The sequence below is a fragment of the Castor canadensis genome, chromosome 11 (genome assembly GCF_047511655.1).
Source record: "Castor canadensis chromosome 11, mCasCan1.hap1v2, whole genome shotgun sequence".
NCBI classification, from domain to species: Eukaryota; Metazoa; Chordata; class Mammalia; order Rodentia; family Castoridae; genus Castor; species Castor canadensis.
In genome coordinates, this window is record NC_133396.1 from 138,124,639 (window position 1) to 138,149,374 (window position 24,736).

The 24,736-nt window shown below is 37.3% G+C and overlaps 1 protein-coding gene across 8 annotated transcripts in view; it reads left to right on the forward strand.

Moving 5' to 3' along the window:
* Sdccag8 (SHH signaling and ciliogenesis regulator SDCCAG8) overlaps nucleotides 1–24,736 on the forward strand; it is a 220,374-nt gene that overhangs the window by 32,678 nt on the left and 162,960 nt on the right. For all 8 annotated transcript variants that reach the window (XR_012439102.1, XR_012439103.1, XR_012439104.1 and 5 more), the window contains 3 exons: nucleotides 3,562–3,626; nucleotides 6,333–6,521; nucleotides 16,980–17,118. Coding sequence is in view for 4 of the 8 variants with exons in the window: in XM_074048778.1 (XP_073904879.1) it covers nucleotides 3,562–3,626; nucleotides 6,333–6,521; nucleotides 16,980–17,118 (393 nt within the window). In the remaining 4 variants the exon portion in view is untranslated. The remainder of the gene's footprint in view (nucleotides 1–3,561; nucleotides 3,627–6,332; nucleotides 6,522–16,979; nucleotides 17,119–24,736) is intronic.

The following is a 24,736-nucleotide window of genomic DNA, read 5'->3' on the forward strand; positions in this document are numbered from 1 at the left end:
TCACAATTTGCAAAGCCATCAACACTATCCATTTCCATCCTCCCAAACATTAAGTAATAAATTCCCATTCCCCTCTTCCTCCAATCCCTGCCTGTAGTCTATTTTCTGTCTTGCCTATTTTAGGTACCTCACATAATTGGAATCAGACAATATTTGCTCTTTTGTGTCTGGCTTATTTCACTTAGCATAATTTCTCATTGTTCATCCATTTGCAGCATGTGTTAGAATTTCATTGATTTTGGTCTGTGTAATATTCTGTTATTTGCCACCTTGTGTAGCCATTCAAATATTGACAAACATTGGGTTGTTTCTACCTTTGGCTATTATGAACAAATTCTGCTATGAACAAAATGTATGTTTCTGAATCTATACTTTTAATTCTTTTGGGTAGACACACAGAAATGGGCTGGTTGGATCATGTGGTAATTCTTTAATTTTTCTTTCTGGTCTTTTAGATTTTATCATTTCAGTTGTCATATCTTCACGTTCACTGATCCTGTTCTGCCTGAACCCCTTGAATTAATTTTTCATGTCATTTATTACAGTATTTCTGTTCCAGACTTCCTGTGTGGTTTCTTTTATTTTCCCAATTGCCTTCAGTTCTTTGTTCATGTTTTTCTCTTAGTTCTTTGAATGTATTTAAGACACTTGTTTTAAAGTCTTTGCATATTAAGTCTGTTTTCTAAAAGATAATTTTGTCAGTTTGTCCTGTTCATGTCAATCTTTCAAGGTAAGTTTTGTTAGTTTACACTCCTACAAGCAACATGTGAGTCACACCGTTGCTCCATGTCTTTGCCAATGTATGCAAGCATCAGTTTTTTTGGATGGACTTGTGGTGGTTCTATCTTGTGATTTATTTTATTTTCCCATTCCTAGTGTGATTGGCTATCTTTTCATACTTGTTGGACATCTGATATCCTCTTTCGTGAGGTGCCTATTCGTATGTCTTTTGCCTTCTTTTTCTTGAGGTAGCTAACATTGACATCTTTTATATATTCTAAGAACAAGCCCTTTGTCAGTTTTATTTATGTATATATATATATATATATATATATACACACACACATATATAAATGTATATTTATGTATATATATATGTACATATGCACACACATATATATATATATAAATTATCATTCAGTACTTTGCCTTACAACTCTCTTGATAGTTTACTTGCTTGCTTTCTTTAATTACAAGAATTTCAATTGTTCTTTGCTAATAAAAACTTTTTCTACCCAGACAGGGTATTTTCCTATTGTATCATCCAGAAAGTATAGTTTTGCTTTTTACATTTAGATCTATAGTTTGCCTGAATTTATTTTTGCATATAATGTGAAGTAGAGAGGCACATTTTGTTCTCTTCTATGTTTATATGTGTTATTGAAAAGGTAGTCTTATCCATTTATTTATTCATTCATTCATCTTGTGATGCTGGGGATCCATCCCAGGGCCTTTTGCATGCTGGAGGGGCATTTTATCACTGACCCGTACCTCTAGCCCCTTCTGTGCCTTTGTCACAGCACTTTTGTCATAAATTATGTGTAGATCTTTTTCTTGATCTGTGTTTTGTTTCATTGTGCTCATGCTACCACTATCTTGATTGTCACAGCCGTGTTTCTAGAACACTTTTCTTTGTCCTCAGAGAGTGTCTTGACTCCTTGGTCTTTTGCATTTCCAAATGCGTTTTGGAATTGTCAAGTTCCAAAAGTCATCATGTGGTTTTGATTGAGTTTTCCTTTAAATTTTAGGACATCCTAGGTCATATCATTATGGTATTATAGCATCTAATTCATGTAAACTGCACATCACTCCATTTATTTAGGTAATCCTTCATTTTTATCAATAATATTTTGGTTTTCTCACTTAAGGTCTTACATATCTTTCATTAGAGTTATTTCTAACTTCTTGTTTTTGATGCTATTGTAAATGATATTTATTCATTTTTTCAAGTTTCATTTTTAACTTCTCATTATTGGTACAGAGAAAATCATATAATTTTTGTATTTTGATTAAGTCCCACTTTCTTTTAACTAGTGCTGGTGTAGTATAGTTTTTCTGTCCTTTTAATCTTAATCTGTTTGTATCTCTATCTTTGAGGTGGGTGGTTTCTTTTGGAAAGAATATACTTGAGTTTTGCTTTTTATATACCCTGTCACTATTTGCCCCTTAATTTGGGTATCTTCACCATTAACATTTAATGTGATTACTTTTACAGTTGAGTTTAACTTAACCATCTTGCTGTGTGATTTCCTTTTATTCATCTTCTGTTGTTCCCCTTTTCTTCTTCTTCTGTCTTCCTTTGAATGGGGGTATTTTTTATGATTTCCTTTTTTCTCCTTTTGTTGATATGAAATAGTCTTTAGTACCAGTAGTCACTTGGGTGCTCAATTCAGAAACCCAGGATTATTTTTAGTTCTTTTTCCTCCCATGTCTATTCAATCATAAAATTATGTCGCTTTTACTCTTAAATACCTCTCTACCAAATCCTTGCTGGATTACTTTTGTTCACGTGCTTTTTTCTTGCCTGTGTATTTGCAATGGTTACTGGTTTCCCTTTCTGCATACTTCTGATTTAAGATTCAATCTGTTAAAAAGCTTTCAATATCTATCCAGAACCTGGAGTACATGAGTTTTGTATAAAGATCTTAATATTTTCATTCTTCTCAGGGCCCAACCTTACCTACTTAGCTTGTCTCCGACTGCTCTTCCACCAGTATTTTACATTCTGGTGATACTGATCTACATACATTCAAAGATGTAGTGTGTTCTCTTTAGCCTGTGACTTGCTGCACTGGAAATTTTCCTTCAGGTCTTAGTACCCGTTCTACAAAGCTTTTTTCTCCTTTTGACTGAATTGGGTCTCTCCTCTCTGGATTCCACTTTGCTTTCTGCATACTTCACTGGTACCATTACAAGTAATTGAAATTGTTTACTTGTCTTTCTGTTCCTTCCTAGAGAGAGCATAAACTCCTTGAGGTTTGAGCCTCCTTTGTCTTAGATATCCTCTAAATAATTGTTGAGTGAAAGAACAGTTGGAAACAGCAAAGGCTTTTGCTTTTCGTGGTGTGATCTATACCTTTCCTTTGTATAATTCATCCAGCACATAGATGCTGTGGGTCATGCTAGGGTGGGGGCTTCTGAAAAGATTCAATCTTCGCTGTCATGAACCTGTAAGTTACAATTGTTTTCTCAGAGTCACTCTTTTTTTTGGGTGGGACTGGGTTTTTTTTTTTGGGCGGGATTGGGTTTGAAGTCAGGACTTCATGCTTACAAAGCAGGTGCTCTACTTCTTGAGCCACACCTCCAGTCCCACAGTCACACTTCTAAGGGTAAGACTGATGTATGCAATTTTGAAAGAGAAAAAGTTGTCAGTTGTCACCATTTTATGACTCACTAGTTCTTTGTAGGCATTCACCAAATAAAAGTAGAACACTTGGAGTGAGCTAGGGACAATGTTTCCCTGTTGGTAGAAAGAAAAAAATGAGTTTAGTATTAATAATTTAAGTGTGTTTATAAAACACAGGACATGGGAAAAATGTACTTTTTTTTTCTGTTCTGTAGGAGAGGCTAAAACTTACGTATGAGGCAAAGAGTGAAATCCTGGAATCTCAGTTGACAATTTTGAGGTAAAGTAAATTCATCCATTTATAGTCACAGCAAAAACATGATGACCTTAAATAACTTGAATGCTTGATGCACTGCCAGTTTTACTCAATATTAGAATCACCAGATAACATTTTATGTGCAATATAAAAATGTCCCCAGAGAACTGAAGGGGGAAAGGACATAAAGTTGTGCATCCTTTCCCAATTCCCATTCCTGTGAGGTAAATTATAAGTCTTATCTCTTCATCAGTTGTAAAATATGTTGTGTTTTATCATAGAAATAAGGACCATTAGCTGTTCTTATATTCTTTTACAATACAGCAGTAAAAATGAGGCACTCTATTTTGAAGATACAAGCAAGTGTTTTTTCTCTGTAGACATTCTCATCCAATGTTAAAATCACAACAGTCATGGTCTGAGTGTTTGTGTGCATGCTGAATGTTCATGTTCAATGTCTACATGTTACAGACCCCAGTGGAACCTGTATTCTATACATTACCCATTGGTGGTATATGTGGACTGAGTAGAAAAAGACATCAAGTATTAACTTTTTTGTTAAAGGCTAATTTAAAATAGTGGTAATAAAACATTCTTAAATTTTAAAATACTTTTTATAATATTTTAATAAGTCCAATTTGAGATAAGTATTAAAATCTTTCAGTCCATAACCAACACAACTAGAATAATTCCAGGAGCCACAATTCATTGCTTTCACTGCACATGTTACTTTTTATTTTTCTTGTGGTATTGGGGATTGAACCCAGGGCCCAAGTGCTCTACCACTTAAGCAATGTCCCCTGTCCTTTTGTTTTTAAGAAAGGGTCTCCCCCACTTTTGCCTGGGCTGGCTTCAAACTTTTGATCCTCCTGAGTAACTGGGATTACAGGCATGCACCATTATGCCCTCTTTGTTCATTTATTTTTAATGTACTCTTATGGTTTTCAAGCTTACCCTGGTGAGTTTTAGGATTCCTATGGAGATTTTTACTTTTTCAAAAAGAAACCTAGCATTTAAAAATAGTCTAATATTTGCTTTCCATCTTTTAATTTTATTTTTTTATATTTTGATCCCTATTGTGATTTGATTCTTCAGGTTTTTTTTGATTCTTTAGTTTTTGAAGCAATGTATTTCTGGATCATCATACTTATGAGAATGATCTATTGTCTCATTCACAATTCAACTATGCTATTCTTAATTACACTAAAATACCAACTTGCAGTGAGTTAGACTTTGTTCTCTCATTTTTGAGCTTCTTCATTTTCTTTCAGTATAATTTAGAATTATTTAAAAGGAATTTTCATAAAGAAAAGATAAAATCACAATTCAGAAGCTCTGGCTATAAGGTAGCTATTTTAAAATTTCTATTTTGCCACTTCTAGTAATCAAATATATTTGAGTGGTTTGAGTCTGAACCTGGCAGAAATTAGTAATGGATCCTTTTGCCTTTGGAATGTGTTTTTAATGTTCTTTTTATAAATCCTTTGAAAGTCAGGCTTTCTCTATCTGGTACTAAAATAGAAAACTTAAGTTAGAGATGCTATCTTGGAGACAGGGCTAAAACAGCTCTGCTTCTCCTCTTCCCCCCAAATTCAGACTGTTATTACATTAGTGATTTATTTTTTTAACCCTTCAATTGCCTATAGCTCTTTTCTACCTCAGGCTGCCTGAGAGCCCCCAAGTCCCAAGAGTTGAAAAATTGTATGACAGACAGCTGTCTGTTTTCTATTTCTTTGCAACAGTGAGCAGGTCAAGTAAGATGCACCCAACTATATTTCCCTGAGCATAGGAACAAATGCTGATGACAGGGAGGAGACGGAGCTGCTCAAGTTACTTTTCCAAAGTTTTTCTATGGAGGATGAGGAAAATGTTAGCCATATACTGGTTACTTAATTCTTTAAAAAACAACTTGTAGAAAATTGTACCCAGGGGGTATCCATAATGTAAAAGCAAATAAACAATCACACACATACACACTGTCATACATATACATACACACATATACACACACGCACACATCCATACTCACCAGGCACGCATACCTACACTCTTACACACACTCACAATACACATACATTCACACACACAGTCATATACACATACATACTCACATGTACACATACACACATTCACACACACATACATGCACAGGCACCTACATTCATATACACACACAGTACACACACATTCACACATATACATGCACAGACACACACCCTCACAAGCACAAATGTACATACACACACACACTCTCTCTCTCTCTCTCGCACACACAATTCCCCAGCCCTTTCTTTAGCCAGCTGTATATGTTCAGCTAATAGCTACTACTTTTGAAATTTTATGATTGGCAAATTCTATATAACTTCCTTCTGCAGCTCACTTTCTTTTGAAACAGCTCTGTAGAACTTTCTGGTTAGATAACTTTTTGTTTTCCTTCTGAAGAGAATGGGCGATAATAAATTAGTAGGGACAAATCCATGTTTTTCTTGTGTACTTCCAAGATGTTCTCTATCAATGTTTTGGTGAACACTTGAAGCAGGACATTTCCTTCAACTCAAGGATGCTGTGTATGGCACCCTGCTCCTTTATTGAGAGAAATGAGCTATTGTATGTAAGCACCTCTTATGGTAAACACCTGTAAATGATGGTAATAGTTCACTGTGATGACTCTTTTGGAAGTGGTGTGCTTCTACCTGGCCATTCCCCAGAATATTTTCTCCTTGTTTTCAGGAAGGACTTGGCTGAATATCAGAAAAATTATGAAGATCTTAAAGGACGGCTAAAACACAAAGAGTTTCTTCTCGCTGCGAACACCTCCAACCGTGTTGGTGGTCTGTGTTTGAAGTGTGCTCAGCACGAGGCTGTTCTGTCCCAAACCCATAACAACGTACACGTCCAGACCATGGAGAGACTGACTAAGTAAGTATGTGACTGCCTACTGAAGTCTTCGCGACTACACAGTTATGTCTTTAAAGGGCATTGTTTCCTTTTATTCCTGTGCCAAAAATCTAAGCTTGAAATAGAGTGGACTTTAAAGGTCCCTTCATTTTAGCTTTCTGGAAGGAAGAATGGGTAGGTTCTACCAACTGTGCATAACCATGTCACTTTGAACAAATAATTTTTGCCTGCTGGTTTCAGTCTCATCTTGAAGTAAGAGAATTGAACTAGATAATCTTTACAGTTCTAAGACTTTATAATTACAAATCTGGCACTATTCTTTTTTTGTTTGTTTTAAGGTTTTTAGACAGGGTGTCACTAGATAGCCCAGGCTAGCCTGAACTTACAATCTTAGCTTTCTAGCACTATTTCTAACAAAAGTGGACATGAGAGGAATTCCTTTGACTTGTGCCATATCTTGGATTTCCTGCCCTAGCTCAGGTACAATGAGCCACTACCACATGGTCAGCGTGCACCTGTTGTGAGGAGTGTTACATCAAGTGGGAGAAGAAACTGCTCTGCTGCAGTATTAATAGCTGAGGCTGACTAAGGACCACTTCTTCTTTTTTTTTTTTTAAGCTGGAATATATACATTTTTTTATTTATTATTTTTACATTTATTTCTAGGCAGGTACTCTTAACCACCTGAGCCACCCCTCAAGGTACATTTATTTCTAAATGACAAATAATTTTAAGCATATGTAGGGTATAGTGAGATAGTTTAATTTTACATACATTATAGAATTTTTCAGTCAAAACATGTCTACTACCTCTCCAATTTTCATTTTTTGTGGTGAGAATATTAAAAATCAATACAGTGCATTATTGATAATTCTGATAGCAGTGCAGTAGATCACAAAAAGCTTAACCCTCTAATCTAATGGAAACTTTGTACATTTTTTTTTTTTGGTAATCTCCTCAGCTTTTTTTTTTTATTATTGTTTTATTATTCATATGTGCATACAAGGCTTAGGTCATTTCTCCCCCCTGCCCCCACCCCCTCCCTTACCACCCCCTCCTTCTCCCCCCCACCCCCTCAATACCCGGCAGAAACTATTTTGCCCTTATCTCTAATTTTGTTGTAGAGAGAGTATAAGCAATAATAGAAAGGAACAAGGGTTTTTGCTAGTTGAGATAAAGATAGCTATACAGGGAGTTGACTCACATTGATTTCCTGCGCGTGTGTGTTACTTTCTATGTTAATTAGTTTTGATCTAACCTTTTCTCTAGTTCCTGGTCCCCTTCTCCTATTGGCCTCAGTTGCTTTTAAGGTATCTGCTTTAGTTTCTCTGCATTAAGGGCAACAAATGCTAGCTAATTTTTTAGGTGTCTTACAATCCTCACCCCTCCCTTGTGTGCTCTCGCTTTTATCATGTGCTCAAAGTCCAATCCCCTTGTTGTATTTGCCCTTGATCTAATGTCTACATATGAGGGAGAACATACGATTTTTGGTCTTTTGGGCCAGGCTAACCTCACTCAGAATGATGTTCTCCAATTCCATCCATTTACCAGCGAATGATAACATTTCGTTCTTCTTCATGGCTGCATAAAATTCCATTCTGTATAGATACCACATTTTCTTAATCCATTCGTCAGTGGTGGGGCATCTTGGCTGTTTCCATAACTTGGCTATTGTGAATAGTGCTGCAATAAACATGGGTGTGCAGGTGCCTCTGGAGTAACCTGTGTCACAGTCTTTTGGGTATATCCCCAAGAGTGGTATTGCTGGATCAACTGGTAGATCAATGTTTAGCTTTTTAAGTAGCCTCCAAATTTTTTTCCAGGGTGGTTGTACTAGTTTACATTCCCACCAACAGTGTAAGAGGGTTCCTTTTTCCCCGCATCCTCGCCAACACCTGTTGTTGGTGGTGTTGCTAATGATGGCTATTCTAACAGGGGTGAGGTGGAATCTTAGTGTGGTTTTAATTTGCATTTCCTTTATTGCTAGAAATGGTGAGCATTTTTTCATGTGTTTTTTGGCCATTTGAATTTCTTCTTTTGAGAAAGTTCTGTTTAGTTCACTTGCCCATTTCTTTATTGGTTCATTAGTTTTGGGAGAATTTAGTTTTTTAAGTTCCCTATATATTCTGGTTATCAGTCCTTTGTCTGATGTGTAGCTGGCAAATATTTTCTCCCACTCTGTGGGTGTTCTCTTTAGTTTAGAGACCATTTCTTTTGATGAACAGAAGAAGCTTTTTAGTTTTATGAGGTCCCATTTATCTATGCTATCTCTTAGTTGCTGTGCTGCTGGGGTTTTGTTGAGAAAGTTCTTACCTATACCTACTAACTCCAGAGTATTTCCTACTCTTTCCTGTATCAACTTTAGAGTTTGTGGTCTGATATTAAGATCCTTGATCCATTTTGAGTTAATATTGGTATAGGGTGATATACATGGATCTAGTTTCAGTTTTTTGCAGATTGCTAACCAGTTTTCCCAGCAGTTTTTGTTGGAGAGGCTGCTATTTCTCCATCGTATATTTTTAGCTCCTTTGTCAAAGACAAGTTGGTTATAGTTGTGTGGCTTCATATCTGGGTCGTTTGTTCTGTTCCACCTGTCTTCATGTCTGTTTTTGTGCCAGTACCATGCTGTTTTTATTGCTATGGCTTTGTAATATAGTTTGAAGTCAGGTATTGTGATACCTCCAGCATTGTTCTTTTGACTGAGTATTGCCTTGGCTATTCGTGGCCTCTTGTGTTTCCATATAAAATTCATGGTAGATTTTTCAATCTCTTTAATGAATGTCATTGGAATTTTGATGGGAGTTACATTAAACATGTAGATTACTTTTAGGAGTATAGACATTTTTACTATGTTGATTCTACCAATCCACGAGCATGGGAGATCTCTCTACTTTCTATAGTCTTCCTCAATCTCTTTCTTCAGAAGTTTATAGTTTTCCTTGTAGAGGTCATTCACATCTTTTGTTAGGTTTACACCTAGGTATTTGATTTTTTTTGAGGCTATTGTAAATGGAATTGTTTTCATATATTCTTTTTCAGTTTGTTCATTATTAGTGTACAGAAATGCTAATGATTTTTCTGTTGATTTTATATCCTGCTACCTTGCTGTAGCTATTGATGATGTCTAGAAGCTTCTGAGTAGAGTTTTTTGGGTCTTTAAGGTATAGGATCATGTCGTCTGCAAATAGGGATATTTTGACAGTTTCTTTACCTATTTGTATTCCTTTTATTCCTTCTTCTTACCTAATTGCTCTGGCTAGGAATTCCAGTACTATGTTGAATAGGAGTGGAGATAGTGGGCATCCTTGTCTGGTTCCTGATTTTAGAGGGAATGGTTTCAGTTTTTCTCCGTTAAGTATAATGCTTGTAGGTTTGTCATATATAGCTTTTATAATGTTGAGGTACTTTCCTTCTATTTCTAGTTTTCTTAGAGCTTTTATCATGAAATTGTATTGGATCTTATCAAAGGCTTTTTCTGCATCTATTGAGATGATCAAGTGTTTTTTGTCTTTGCTTCTGTTAATGTGGTTTATTACGTTTATTGATTTTCGTATGTTGAACCACCCCTGCATTCCTGGGATGAGGCCTACTTGGTTATGGTGAATAATCTTTTTGATGTGTTGTTGAATTCGGTTTGCCATTATTTTGTTGAGGATTTTTGCATCAATGTTCATTAAGGAGATTGGGCTATAGTTCTCCTTTTTGAAGGTGTCTTTGCGTGGTTTTGGGATAAGTGTAATACTGGCTTCATAAAATGTGTTAGGTGGTTTTCTTTCCCTTTCTATTTTGTGGAACAGTTTAAGGAGGGTTGGTATCAATTCTTCTATAAAGGTCTGATAGAATTCAGCAGAGAATCCATCAGGTCCTGGACTTTTCTTTTGGGTGAGACTTGATTGCTGCTTCAATTTCATTTTGTGTTATAGATCTATTCAGGTGATTAATTTCCTCTTGGTTCATTTTGGATGACTGTATGTATCTAGAAATCTGTCCATTTCTTTAAGATTTTCAAATTTATTTGAATATAGGTTCTCGAAGTAGTCTCTGATGATTTCCTGGACTTCCATGGTGTTTGTTGTTATCTCCCCTTTAGCATTCCTGATTCTACTAATTTGGGTTTTTTCTTTCCTCATTTTAGTCAGATTTGCCAGGGGTCTGTTGATCTTGTTTATGTTTTCAAAGAACCAACTTTTTGTTTCATTGTCTTGGAATTTCTTGAGCGTCTCCTCTACATTTTGGTTGACCCTATCCAGTATCATCTCTATAAAATTCTCATTGAGTACCTGTAGCATGTCTTCTTTTAAATTATTCTTGTGGGCTCCATTGGGTTCTTTGGCATAGTTTATCTTCATTTTGTTGGAGTCTGGATTTGAGTATCTGTTTTCTTCATTCCCCTCTGGTTCCTGTACTAATTTTTTGCTGTGGAGAAACTGGTTTCCCTGTTTTTTCTGTCTTCCCGTCATTGTCCTTGGTGTTGTTACTCTCCCTGTACTGTGTGTAATTAAGTATTTTCTAGCTTGTAAAAATAACAATGGTAATATTTAGAATGGAAGGGTGAGGGAGATGGAAAGCAAGAAGTTAAAGAAAAGCGAAAAACAAATAAACAGACAAGTAGGAAAAAACAAAACAAGGAATCAAACAAGAAAGTTCCAAAGGTATAAACAGGGAGCTTTAGTGTACTAATCGACAGTAAGCTGAACAGGCATTAAATAGACAGAGAGATGATTGAAAATAAAAAATAAAAAGAATAAAGATAAGAATAAAAATAAATAAGTAAATGAAAGAAAAAAATATATATATAAATAAAATAAAACAAAGTGAAAAATAGAAAAAAAAAACCTCGAAGTTCAAATGCAATGAAGTTTCAGTCTTAATAATTTTGGTATCCGTCTCAGTCTCCAGTCCTGGAGATGGTGCCTCAGATGTTGTTCTGTAGTTGTCTCATCAAAGGGGACGCATAAAGTAGAACAAAACTGCACACACACAAAAAAACAACCCACAAAGTGTCCCAAGTTCAAATGCAGTACAGTTTCAGTAAGTTTTTCATTACGCAGGTGTAGTTCTGTTGTTTTCTCATCAAAGGTAGGGAGAAAAAGAAAAAAAAGTGTCTGGAGACAGTTCTGAGAATGGTATCTGTGGCTGTGGCTTGCCTGCCCGCTGCTGTCAGCCTGCTGTTGCTGGAGGCGTTATTTATGCAGGTCTCAGTGGTGAGCTTAGCACTCACCTGGCCCTGCAGGCTTTGTTTACTCAGATTCTCCTGTGCATGAGCCTCTGCTACAAGCTTTCCCCTTCCCAAGCACTGGGGAAGGTGACACTGCACCCGCTTTCTCAGGCCTGTGTGTTTGTTTACAGCTCATGTGGGAAGTGGGTCTTCCCCCCCTCTCTTGTGGAGTTTTCCTCCCTCTCACAAGCTTTCCCGCTCCTGGTTTCTGGGCACAAGCCCCTGCTCCTGCTGGCCAGGCTTGTTTATTTACAGTTCGGGGAAGGATTCCCTTCCCCCAATCTTCAGCGCTCAGTGTGCCCCACCCTCTTTCCCATGTGTATTTATTGTTCTTATTGCTTATTACTCAGTTTCTCTTTTTTCCCCGGGTGGGGGTCATTCTGTCCAGGGAGCTATGCTGATCTTGCCCAGGGTTGTCTGTGGAAGTACCGTGTACCGCTTAGCTCACCTTGTCCACATCTTCCCAAGCCGTCTGGGCACGGGCGACTCTAAGGACCACTTCTAAGAGAGCTTTCTTGTTGTCAAAGTTTTCATCTCAAACTCTGAGATTCTTTATGTGTACCTCTTTTGTTCCCTTTTCACTTTTCCAGACCTGCCTTTTTCTGTGAAAATTTTATTCAGTGGAATTTGAAAATTATCATATATTATAGAATCCAGTGGGTTGGAGTGTGTGTTCGCCCATGGCCCCTGCTTGTCTCCACGTTCAAGGTCACCTCTCTCTCTCTCTCTGCTGTGCTCATTCAGTAGCCCACATACTACTTCTGAGAAGTAGTCTCTCACTAGTCATGCCTCATTTGGTTCTCAGCTGACTTACATTCCTTTCTTCTGTGATTTTGTAAGATGTCATCTATAGAAACTTTACTTTATGTATTTCTATATCTTGGCTCCCGTCAATATGCTATGTTATGCAGATACAAAAAAGGGAGTTTTGGAAAATCAACCAACAAACAAAAATTAGCATTTTTCCCCCTGTTATATTACCTTGTATATTATCCTTCTGGATCATGAAAAAAATATTTTCAAAGGAGGCTACAGTGATTTCATTGATCTGAAGTCTGGCAGTCACTTAGAAATTAGATTCCTGCTCAGTTATGTATTCTTTTGTCCCTATCCTAAATTTGATCTCAACTTCTTAAAATAAATGTCAGCCTGCTTGCTTCAGTCTTCTGCTGTACCAGCGTACTGTCTCATGTTCTGCTTTAATAACAGAAAGAGTGAGAAGTCTCTACTTGCATCATCAATGAAAATTTCTGTCTGTATGATTCCCTTGACCTGAGCTAGCATTTACCTTCTTCCAGTTCAATGCAGAATGTGGATTATTGAGGGCTATGCTGACTTTGAAGAGAAGCCAACAGTTTTATACCCTAAATATGATAAATCAAAAACTTTGCTAGTCTCTTAGAAATGTGATATTGTGACACCAGCTCTAAGCTGCTTTGTTTCACCCTTTAGCATGTACTCTTTCAAAAACATGACACAAGAATGACTTGTCTAGTTGACAAGAAAGGGGGTCAGGTGCAGCTTGGAGACTAGACCATCCCTATATTCCTGGTGTTTTGTCAGGCCCTCAGGGACTGTCTGGGAATATACTTAACAACTGTCAATGATGTTGAAGATATATTTTAAGTTGATTTGAAGTCTTCAAAGTTCTGAACTCTTCCTCCTTCTGCTGTAAATTAGGGAAAATAACATTAACTTATTTTTTGTTACTTAATGATCAAAATATCTTCAATAGTAATCAAGATTGAACTGCTTTACATTAAATTCCTTTTGGTAGCTCAAAGTGCCTTGGAGAAGTTTCAGTGTACTTTTTTATAGTCATATCCTGGGACTTTAGTTCAACTTGTGATTGTGGGGGAGATCATTGGCAGTGTTTTGTACAGTTGGCTTTGAAAGACTGAAGCAGGAACTTCCCACAAATGAGGAACAAGGAACTGTTATAGTCAGCATTCTAACTTTCTTTCTAAAACTTTAGCAACGATGCTTACTAATGATGCTTAACAATGTTTACAACTGATATTAATTGTGGAATAATTTAGGAAGTATGAGGCATTTCTTAGGTAGTCCATATTTCAAGATAAACTTCATACATGTATCTTAGACCAATTCTTTCCTTTGCTTGGTTGAAATTATTGTGGGACTTTCTCAGGTTTTTTTTCTGCTCTGATTGTTGCACTAAATTTCCTAAATATCACATGTTCATTAGTGTATGTAAGTATATGCTTTTCTAGCCCAGCGTGAACACTCATGCTCTTTATGTCATCTTTTGCCTCAGCTGCCTTTCACCAGGACCATGGAATATTGAGCAGTTAACACTGTGTTTCCTTCTTTCTTTAACACACTCCTTAATCACGTTCCTTAAAATGTGCATGTGATGTTTTTAAGTACTCACATAACTTTTGTCTTGGAAGATGGTAATTCAGAGGATTTCCTTCTCACTCTCACATTAGTAAATCACGTGTGTGCATGCATCTGTTCAGACTTCCCGTTGTGAGAGCCTTCCTCAGGTCTGGCTCTAGGCCCTAGGTGAGAGGTCTCTGGAGCTGGACTGCAACTGTCTGGGTAGTTACCCTGGTTGCACGGGACTATTTCTGAGGAGCAGATAACCAGGAGCACTGTTGGATCCAAAGGGCAAGTGTGTGGCTGAGAAATTGGAGATCAGTCAAGAAGGTGACGGCAGATGCATGCAGAAATGGAGAAGAAAGCAAGGCCTTGTGTTGACAGGAGGTGGCTGCCTGCCCAGAGTTCTGTTTCCTGAGTGCTTACCATTTGATGTAGGAGCTGAGTTAAAACAAAGCCAAAACCAAAATGTAGTGACTGAGAGGATGGCCTTAAGTTGCCAATATGACTGCCTGCAAGCTTCCCAAGGAACCTAGGCCCCCTTGGAGCACCTGGCATGTTTTGTCTTGCAGAAAGTGCAAGTGTGTCAGCCCCACAGGTGCACATCCTCAGTATAATCATTTCGTGGCCTTCTAGATGGTGGGCTTAGCAAGGTACCTCACCTTTGGGGTTCACCTTTGATGATCTTCTGTGGCTCAGCAGTCTAGACTTGGTGAATTTATATTCTGAAATATTTCTCAACTGGAATAACTAACTCTTTAATTTCCAGTCTAAATAGGCAGATGGCCTTTTCATTTTAAATCTTAAAACGTTAGAACTGTGATGCAACATCATTTCTTTGATGCCCTCCTTTTGTGAATTTCTTTACACACGCATTTGTTCTTTTGTTATTTATTTTGTTGAGCAGCTACTGTGTGACAGTACTACTCTTGATAAGATGTCCTGAAAAGTGATTAAGTGGATTAAACATGAGTCCCCCATGAGAACCAATCTTAGAATTTGACCTTGAGATCTGTCTGTTACCATACTATGGACACTGGAGCTACTTTATCCATGCTTTTTACTTGAACTCTGCCTTTGATGATGGCATGGTATAAGGAACAGATTAGAATATCGTTGAATAGTAATGTTCACCTTTCAGTAGGTCATGGAAATTTAAGATGGGTGATTATATGATGCTTATATTGACTTGTTATCCTTAAAGAATTAATTTTTATTTTCTTCTAGAATCATAGGTCCTGTTACGTTGTATGTTGTACATGAAGCTAATCCCTTTTTACAATATATGGATTTTTTGAAATGCAAATAAGTACAAATTTAATTTGAATTGCATTGAATTTATTTTTACTTTAGCCAGAATAATTTGATATTGCTTTGATTCTTCCACTTTGTCACATATTATGCTGCATTACATTTGACTAAAACAGTTTACTGTTTTTTTCATTTCCTTTAGAATAAAGAAATTAAGGTAAATAATTTCTATAATTTGAAACAAATCAGTAAATTCTAAAGTAAAGATCTTAACAATTCCATGAGTTTCATGCTATTTTTAGCAATTTATTTTGTTTTTTAACAAAAAGAATTTTTGTGAAACTGCTGATAATTATAATTTTGTTCAGTATTACATTTCTTAAAATATGGCTGGTTTCCAAATACCACAAATAGTTTAAATTATTTTACTTTTAAGATGTTTTCAAATGGAGTCATTGGTTAATTCAGAAGGCAATTCAAACTTAGTGTTTATAATCTGCACTGTGACTCTTTAAAGTTGATAAATTAAAAAAATCACAGTTGGCTCTTTTCTGATAGTTTAGACCTTGGCAATGAAAAGAAAACTTCAAATATTTATTCCAATTGCATTTGAAACAGTACTCAAACTCTTTTAACAAAGCATACAAGAGCATATGTAACAGTCCAACATACTTTTGTTTTTATTACTTTGCGTATATAGAAAGTTTCCTGTCTCTTTGGTGTATTGGACAGTTTTATTCAGTGATAAGTTCCATGTATCTTGAAAACTTGATATGGGATTTATTTAACCCCTGAGATGAGAGCCCTACTATTTTATATTCCAAAGCATTTTGGCATTCTGTTCACTTCTACCCCAAATAAACAGCTTAGCTTAGGGGTCTCCTGAGAATAGCTGAGGATGATGGGGCTTGGCAATGATCAAACCCAGTGGGATAAAGTTTGTTAAATTGTGATGTGTCTGTAACCAAAGGACTGCAGGGGCTTCACAGTGTGTGTGACCAAAGGGGTACAGAGGCTGCACAGTACTGTGCATTAAAATAAAAGGAATGGAAGAGCAGACTGCTGATTTGCTCACAAACAGGGAAAAATTTAATTGAAAGGAAGGGTGTAAAGGAGGATTGTGGAGGAAGATGAAAAGGAAAGGCATACTAGTCCAAGTAAATGAGGGAATCTTCGGTATAAACAATGCCTTGCTAACTTTTTTTTTTTTTTCTTTTAAAAAGAGAAACTGCAGTTTCTGTTCAGATGATGTAAATCTTTCACCTCTTACTTAGTCCCTTCTTTAAAATGTTGACTTCTACTTTGAGGTACAATACCTGTCTTCCAAACTTTGTCGCTTTTTCCCTTTTTCCCTTCCCCTCTCTTTCTAACCAATTTGCTCTTCGGGGGGCTTTATTCTGCAGCTTTCAGTATGCCAGCCCTCTCTGTCCACAGTAAGTCAGTGTCCCAAAAGATGAGGTCCTGTCATGAATACTCTAAGCCTTTCTGGCTGCTCTGCCTGCCCCTCGCTCAGGGAGGACAGAGGGTCTTTCTCTGCGGTGTTCTTTAACATGTACTGAGCTGGCCCTCCCTGGCTCTTCTAACACACACTGGTGCTTTTTTCCTCCTGACTTATGAGTACATGATCAGTTGATCATTTCTTGTTTTGAATGTTCTTTTTTGTGCTACAGAGAAAGAGATGACTTAATGTCTGCACTCGTTTCTGTGAGAAGCAGCTTGGCAGATATGCAGCAGAGAGAAACAAGAGCCTATGAACAGGTGAAGCACGCTGTACAAATGACTGAAGAAGCCAATTTTGAAAAAACCAAGGCAAGTCTAAGGACATGGGGTAAAGGTATCACAGAATCACCCTTTTCCCTGACTATTTCTTTGGTTATTCTTCATAACTAAACTCTTTCCAGATGCACAACATGGATACCAATCTGTTCATGTCGACTTTTTAAAATTTCCTATTGGAGGATTCTTGCTCCTCCACAAGTTCTCTTGTCACACCTCTTCAGGGACTGTGGGAACCACAGTCAAGTACTTTGAGAGACTTTATGCTTAATCTTTTCATCTGCCAATAGTTTTCAAATAGTTTAAAAATACATAGTCCTGGTTTGTGTTATGTTTATGTATGAGCAAAAGTAAATATTTTCCCTTTATACTTGGGAAATTTTTAGAAAATCTAAATAATCCAAAGGCAACCACATGTGTATTCAGTAGACAGTAGTATTTTTAGCTGTGAGTTTGGATCCATCCTAAGCTAAGTCAAATGTACTTAGCAATGATGACAATGACAATAGTAGTCACACTAAGTGATCAGACAGTGTTCTAGGCACTTTGCGTAATTGTAGTAATCAATTCCATAATTGATTGCTGTGTTTGAGGACCACACCTTAATTCATTAAAGTTGCTGTGTATTTTTTCTAGACACACTAGCCATAATCAAGTGCTTAATAGGCACAAGTAGCCAGTGCAGATGACTACTTGAACATTTTATCACCACCAAAAGTTGTATTGGATAACACTGGTCTGAACTATGCACAGATCGAACAGCTCTGACCTAAAGTGCACTGAAATCTGAATGTTTTTGTGTAGCATGTTGCATCATGTTGATGCCTAAAAAGCTTTGGATTTTGGAACAGTTCAGATTTGGGATTTTCAGATTAGGGATGTTCATCTAGTAAAGTTTGTAAATATTCCAACATCTGAAAAACTCTGAAATCTGAACCACTTCTGGAAAGGCATTTTGGATAAGGAATAATTAACATATAGAAACATCAATGTTTTATTAAGTTACTAGAGTTTTTCAGTTCTATATTGATTTTCTTCTCAGTCATTGCCTTTCCATTTGTCTCTGTCTAGTTCTTTCTAGACCATTTGGCTCTCCTTCATTACTAATTTCATCACCAGTGCCTCTCTGCCTTTGAAACTTGGATTTGGTTCTGAGCCAACTCCCTTATATACTTTGTTTCCTCAGACACTCCCTTCACATGTTCCGAACTCTGTCTGTCATCTGATGATACCATGAGCCCTTGAAGCTCGAGCAAAGGCCCTTTTACCATTCGTCTCATTTCATGTGGCTGTGATGGATGAGTCACCATTTACCTTACTCCTTATTACCACTTTGGGCCTTTGGTACCTACTTTTAGTTAACATTCCTCTTGGAAGTCAGCATGTTTTTTTCCTCCCTAATCTTAACCAACAGAAACAGTCTAGAAGACACTTGTTGACACTCTTATGCTCTAACATCTGACCCTTTCCTCCCCCATGTTATCTCCTTAAAGGTTTCAGTGTCCATGTTGTTAATACATCCATCACTAACCCTTTCTGGCCTATTAATACTTTTCTCCTACATGGCTGTAACTCCCACATAAGCCCAAGTGTCCCTAAAATCTCAAATTCTGAAACCACCTGCTCTAACCAAAGCCTTTTGTCTTCCTTCTTTCCCACCCCAGTTTAATCTGCTCCATGTCCTCAGTTCTGCCTCTAGTTTCTCAGCCTCTTCTCTTTTTGTTTGTCATTTTCTCTGTTGTTTCCAGGTCGGGCTTCTCTTTACACTTAAATATGAATTTTACCATCTCAAACTGAACTCATTACATTCCGAAGCTCCTTCTGTGTTCTCCAACTCACTGAAAGGCACCTTTGTCCATTGCCATGTCCTGACTAGAAACTGGATGTCATCCCTTCCTTCACCTCTGGCTTTCAGACAATTACTATATGCAAGTCTTAGTCTCTGAATTCTTCTTGAGTTCTTTCCTCACTGATACTTTTCTCATCTGGCAGATTTGTCCCCAGACAAGGACCACTCCTCTCTACAGCATTTATTAGAATGTATTATCATTGGTGGTTTGTCTGTATCCTGCACTAAACTCTGACAGTAAGGAGTGTAAACATTTTGTTCATTGTCCAATCACTGGCATGCTGCATGGTGCCTGCACACCACAGGTGCTCATAGTCGCCATGAAAGGAATTGCAGCTCTGTTCTCACTAGCACTCTAAGATTCCTTCTTTCTGCCTTTCCAGTTTTCCTGCTTTGCCAGTTGCTAGGGAAAGTTAAACCCATCACACATTAGTTTTTAATTGCTGTTTTCAGCCTATCAGGCATTGCCACAGGAATTTGTTTAAGAAAGCCTCCGACTGAGCTCCACTGTAGAGCAGAACTGGTCACCTTCTTTGGTTACAATGGCTGCTTAGCTCTTCTTTTCTCTGCAGTTTCCTCACCGTTCCACCTCCAGTCCTAGCACCTATCTTCACAGATAACCCTCTTCTTACTGAAATCAAGAGCAATGGCCCAGAGTCTCCTCAACATCTTCCCATCCCTCAAATATCTCTTTTACTCTTTTCCTCTTCCCTCTCTCTATCCTTCCCTCCCCTCTTATTTCCCAAGGCGAATGTTGTTTTCTAAATTCTTGGTGTCTCTTACTTCTAGTAGCTTTGATCCATTTGTCATCAATCACATCTTTCTTGCACCCCCCTTCCCTCCTTTACCACTGCCCCTCCCTCTATATATAGCCAGTTGTCTTTAAACAGAAAACAGGCTTCATGTGATCAGCATTCACTCAGTTTCCTGCCTTCATTCCATCATTTCACTGGAGACCTTTCAAACAGTTGTCTACTCTGATAACCCTCCTTTTGCTTCTGATCACATTGCAGTCAGGCTTTCAGCAAATTGTAGACCTGTTTGTTACTGAATTGCTTACTTAAGGATCACTGGCCACTTTCTGATTACCAAATCCAGTGACCTCATTTTAATTCTCATTCCACTCTTACCCTATAGTTTTGAAGCTCTTAACTGTCCTATCATAGCATATCATCCCTTTCCTTTGAATGGCTCTTGTCTACTCTTGTCTGGTTTTACTTGTTTTCCACAGCCCTTAAATGTAGGATATTACTCAGAGCTAGTTCCTAGACCTCCTCCCCTGTTCCTTGATTTCCTTGGATTCATTTCTGTCATGACCATACATTTATCTTTGTTTGAATACCCCCCCCCACATTGTGTTTTTAGCTCTAATGTGCTCCTGAGCAGCAGACCTACATTTCTTGCTGCTGCTAGACCTTACTTTTATGAATGATATTCTATTAGCATCTACTGCACAACCAAGTTGTTAATTCTGTCCACTTTCCTGTGTACCACTTCTTTTCCTTCTACTATTTTCTGTATATATTTGTTTAAATAGTGGCACCATTGTCTTACCAACAGCCCTAGCTTACAGCCTTTAAAATACCTTGGCTCAGGTAATTGAACTTTGATCACAAGATAAAAGTGAGAGCACACAAGAGAGATATGAGGATAGGTAAGACACCTAAAAAACTCGATAGCATTTGTTGCCCTCAACGCAGAGAAACTAAAGCAGATACCTTAAAGCAACTGAGGCCAATAGGAGAAGGGGACCAGGAACTAGAGAAAAGGTTAGTTCAAGAAGAATTAACCTAGAAGGTAACACACATGCACAGGAAATCAATGTGAGTCAACTCCCTGTATAGCTATCCTTATCTCAACCAGCAAAAACCCTTGTTCCTTCCTATTATTGCTTATACTCTCTCTTCAACAAAATTAGAGATAAGGGCAAAATAGTTCCTGCCGGGTATCAAGGGGTTGGGGGGAGAGGGAGGGGTGGGGTGGGTGGTAAGGGAGGGGGTGAGGGCAGGGGGGAGAAATGACCCAAGCATTGTATGCACATATGAATAATAAAAAAATAAATAATGAAAACAAACAAACAAAAATAAAATAAAATACCTTGGCTCTTCTCCATCCCTTACTCTTCACATCAAATCATTGCTGAGCTAGCTCTCTTCAGACCCCCCATTCAGCTGTGCCCATTTTCCACTCCTGTACCCCTGCTTGGGCTCAAGTCTTCCTAAGCTCTTTTGCAACAAGTGCAGACTATTACAGTACCTTCTAATTGGTGTCTCTTGGTTTTCTTGTAATTCCAGCATATCTGTCACATTGCTGCATTGGGCTTCTTGGATTGTAAATCCCCTCTTGGAGTAGAGTAAAGGGTAATTCCTTAGCATGGCCTTCTAGATCTTTCAGTCTGGTCCTGCTCTAACTCTTCTTGACTGACCTTTCACTTCACTCTTCATGCAATCTGTGCTCATTTCCAGAATGTGAGCTACAATTGACCATTTTTGTGCATTTGCTCAGTCAATGCTAATCTGTCCTGCATTTATCTGTGAAGTATCCGTTAAGAGGAGGCTCAACTCAGGCAGCAGTCTTGGCAGACATTTCCCCAGACTCTGCTTCTTTGAATTAATCTCTTCCTCTTCTGTATCCCCACTGGTGTTGCACAAAGTTTTGGTGACTGTTTGGATAACTATCTCCACTGAAAGAGGGTGAAAATCAGGTCTGTGACATCTGTCATTCTATCCCACACTTGACCATGTATGTATTAATTACACAGTTAATGTTTGTTGAATTGAAATTTTACTTGAAATAGTAATGTGAAGTTTTATAATTAGTGTTTTAAAAAATTTAACAGTTAAGAACAAATAAGACATTGTGTACTGTGGATCTAGCATTTCCACTGAATTAGCAATAATGCAAGGATGGACTACCAAACAGCTGACAAAATGTAACATAGGACTGGTAGTTTTATCTAAAGGTGTATTAAAACATACAAATTTCGCTTTCTGAGGGTATTTAAAAAAATTCAGAAGACATAGATACTGTAATTTTAAAACCAACTTCTTACTGAGCTAGGGTTGTTACTTTGTTCTTTAGTTCCTTGGCATCTGTTGCCATCTAGTGTACCATTTGTGTATTGCATGCTAAATAAGTAGGATGAGGTATTTTTGTATTATACTGTATATTTACATTTACAGTGACAATGAAAATGCCTGAATTCTATAAGAAAATAAATATTTAATGTGAGAAGATCACAGTGTTACTCACAGATTCTGTTACTTTTACTTTGGATCAGATCCCTACTCTTCCACTTTCTAGATCCAAGATTTGGGCAAATTACTTAATGTTCCAAAGTCCTGGTTTCTTCCAACAGAGTAATAAGAATCACTTAAAATTTCTTGATGGAGTTAATTAAATGAATCCATGTAATCCATTTAGCAAAATGTCTAACACATAGTAAGTGCTCAGTGAATGTTTTTATTTGAAAATTGCAAGTTATTACAACTGGGAATATTTTTTAAAGAGGAGGAAAAAAAAAAACCCATTAATCCTGGAATAAACAAGGGTAGAAAGGCAGAAGATTGGCAGTGTCACGATGGAAAAACCACAAGAAACAGATGGAAAGGTTAACTGACCTTCTACCTGTCTGTGTTTTGGAAGGGAAATTGTTGAGAGGTCTGGTGGAAGACCTGGAGGCACAGGCTTTACAGGAAGTTGCAATGAGCATTCTGAAATGAGAGAATCTCTAAAGATTTTTTTTAAAGAAAAATACCAATCTGGTAGGAGGAATAAATGCTTCCAAAAACATTTTCCCTTTTGAAGTATCCATCTTATTCTGCTTTTTTGGATTACAGTAGAATCAGAGAGGTAAGAATTAGTAACTTGGAATAAATAGAAAATGAGTAAAACATTGAGCACTTGGATTGTAGTCACAATCACAGTAAATAATGCTCCTCACCATGTACATTACCTGCTATAAAACAAAAACAAATGGTAAATATAGTCATGTGCTGCATGATAACATCTTAATCAAGGACAGTGGTCCCAAAAGATTGTAAGGGAGCTGAAAAATTCCTATCACCCGATGACATTGTAGCTTAAGTAAGGTCATACTGCAACACATTACCTACCTGTTTGTGGTGATGCTTGTGTAAACAAACCTACTGGGCTGCCAGTTGTCTAAAAATATAGCATGTACAATTGTGTATAGTACATAACCCTTGGCAATAAACAACTGTGTTACTGGTTTGTGTGTTTCCTGTACTGTGCTTTTTATAATTATTCCTGAAAGTTCCCTCCTGCTTATAAAAACATTTACTGTAAAGCAGTGTGCTGCGTTACACTAGCAGCAGCCTCATACATCCATGCGTACTGCATCTCTTGGCTGCATCATGACTGACCTGTCTCCCAGGTTCACACAAGCACCCTGTGATGTTTGCATGATGATGTCCTCAGAACATGGACATTGAAGTGAGCTTGACTGAATCTTGAGCATAATAGATAGGGATAGACTACTGGTAAGACTAGTGAGCAAGTGCTCACAAATTAAAATCAATACGTTGCATTATGTGTAAGCTAATGCTTAAAATATGTTGGCCTTCATTATTTTATGAGCTTTGTTTCATAAAAACACAAACATTCATAAGTTTATATCATAACTACAAACTATAATATTCCTAATAATTTCTTAATTCTTTAGTCATGAGTTCTTTTATCACTAGGATTTCTAGGAAATTATCTGTAGCAGTTGGGAAGGACTTTCATGTGTGCTAAAGTAGGTTTCCTATTTAAAAATTTTAGTTGACCAGACATAGATTTTGTTGTGGAAAATCTTTGGACTCTTTTAAGATAGTAATGCACATTCTTTGGTAAATAAAATTAGGACTGGAAATATCAAGTCCGATAAATTGTTTTGTAACAAGTATTGATAGGGCCAGCATAGAACAACTACAAATATAGAAATTCAAGGACTGAGTCTGCTGTCTGCAGTAAAGTGTAATTCCCATAAATCCTCAGGATCAGCAGTCATGTCCACAAGGAGGGTGCCAGGCTGTGGGAAAAGGAGAAGCCACCACCTTGAGAACTCCTGGGAGAAATGGCAACACGGGCCTTTATTAACTTGGTCATCAATCAAGATCTGTTTGTAATTATTTAGACCTTGCTTCTTAGAAGTCGGTATTTACCATTTAGATGAGTATAATCATGGGATACTTAATCAGTGGGGATTCTGAAAAGCAGGAGGGGACCCTAGGACTAAAAGGGAAGACTTTGGTGGAAATAGTCTATAAATATTTGGTTATAAGATCCAAATCTGCTAGGGAGGTCCATCGCAAGAGGGACGTTTTTAGAAAGATTAAATCACTTTTCTACTTTGAAGTGTTGATAATGCCTAATAGTTTTTTTCATTGTGACTAGGAGTAAATGTTAAAAGCAAAGCAAATAAAAGTGAAAGCTATTTTACAAATGTGGAGTCATTAGTTACACACCAAGAGATATCAATAGCCAGTTTTTAACCTAATGTTTTTATTCAGTATTTCTTTGTTCTTTTCTTACTTATTCACTGTCACCCATGGTGGTGGCTTGTCCAAAGAGAGAGCAGACCATCCCCAAAACAGGCCTCAAGGATGGTTTTGTTTATGTGGTTTATGACTTCTTGCCTTGTGCTTTTCCTGAATCATCTTATCTTGGCATTGGCCTCTTAACCTGTCTGGATCATTTACTGCCCTCTATTTCCTTAATTAATTAAATTCTTTGGTTCTTTCCTTGCTTTTCAGTTTCCGTAACTGTTAGGTCTTCATTAGTTTCTTCTACTATTCT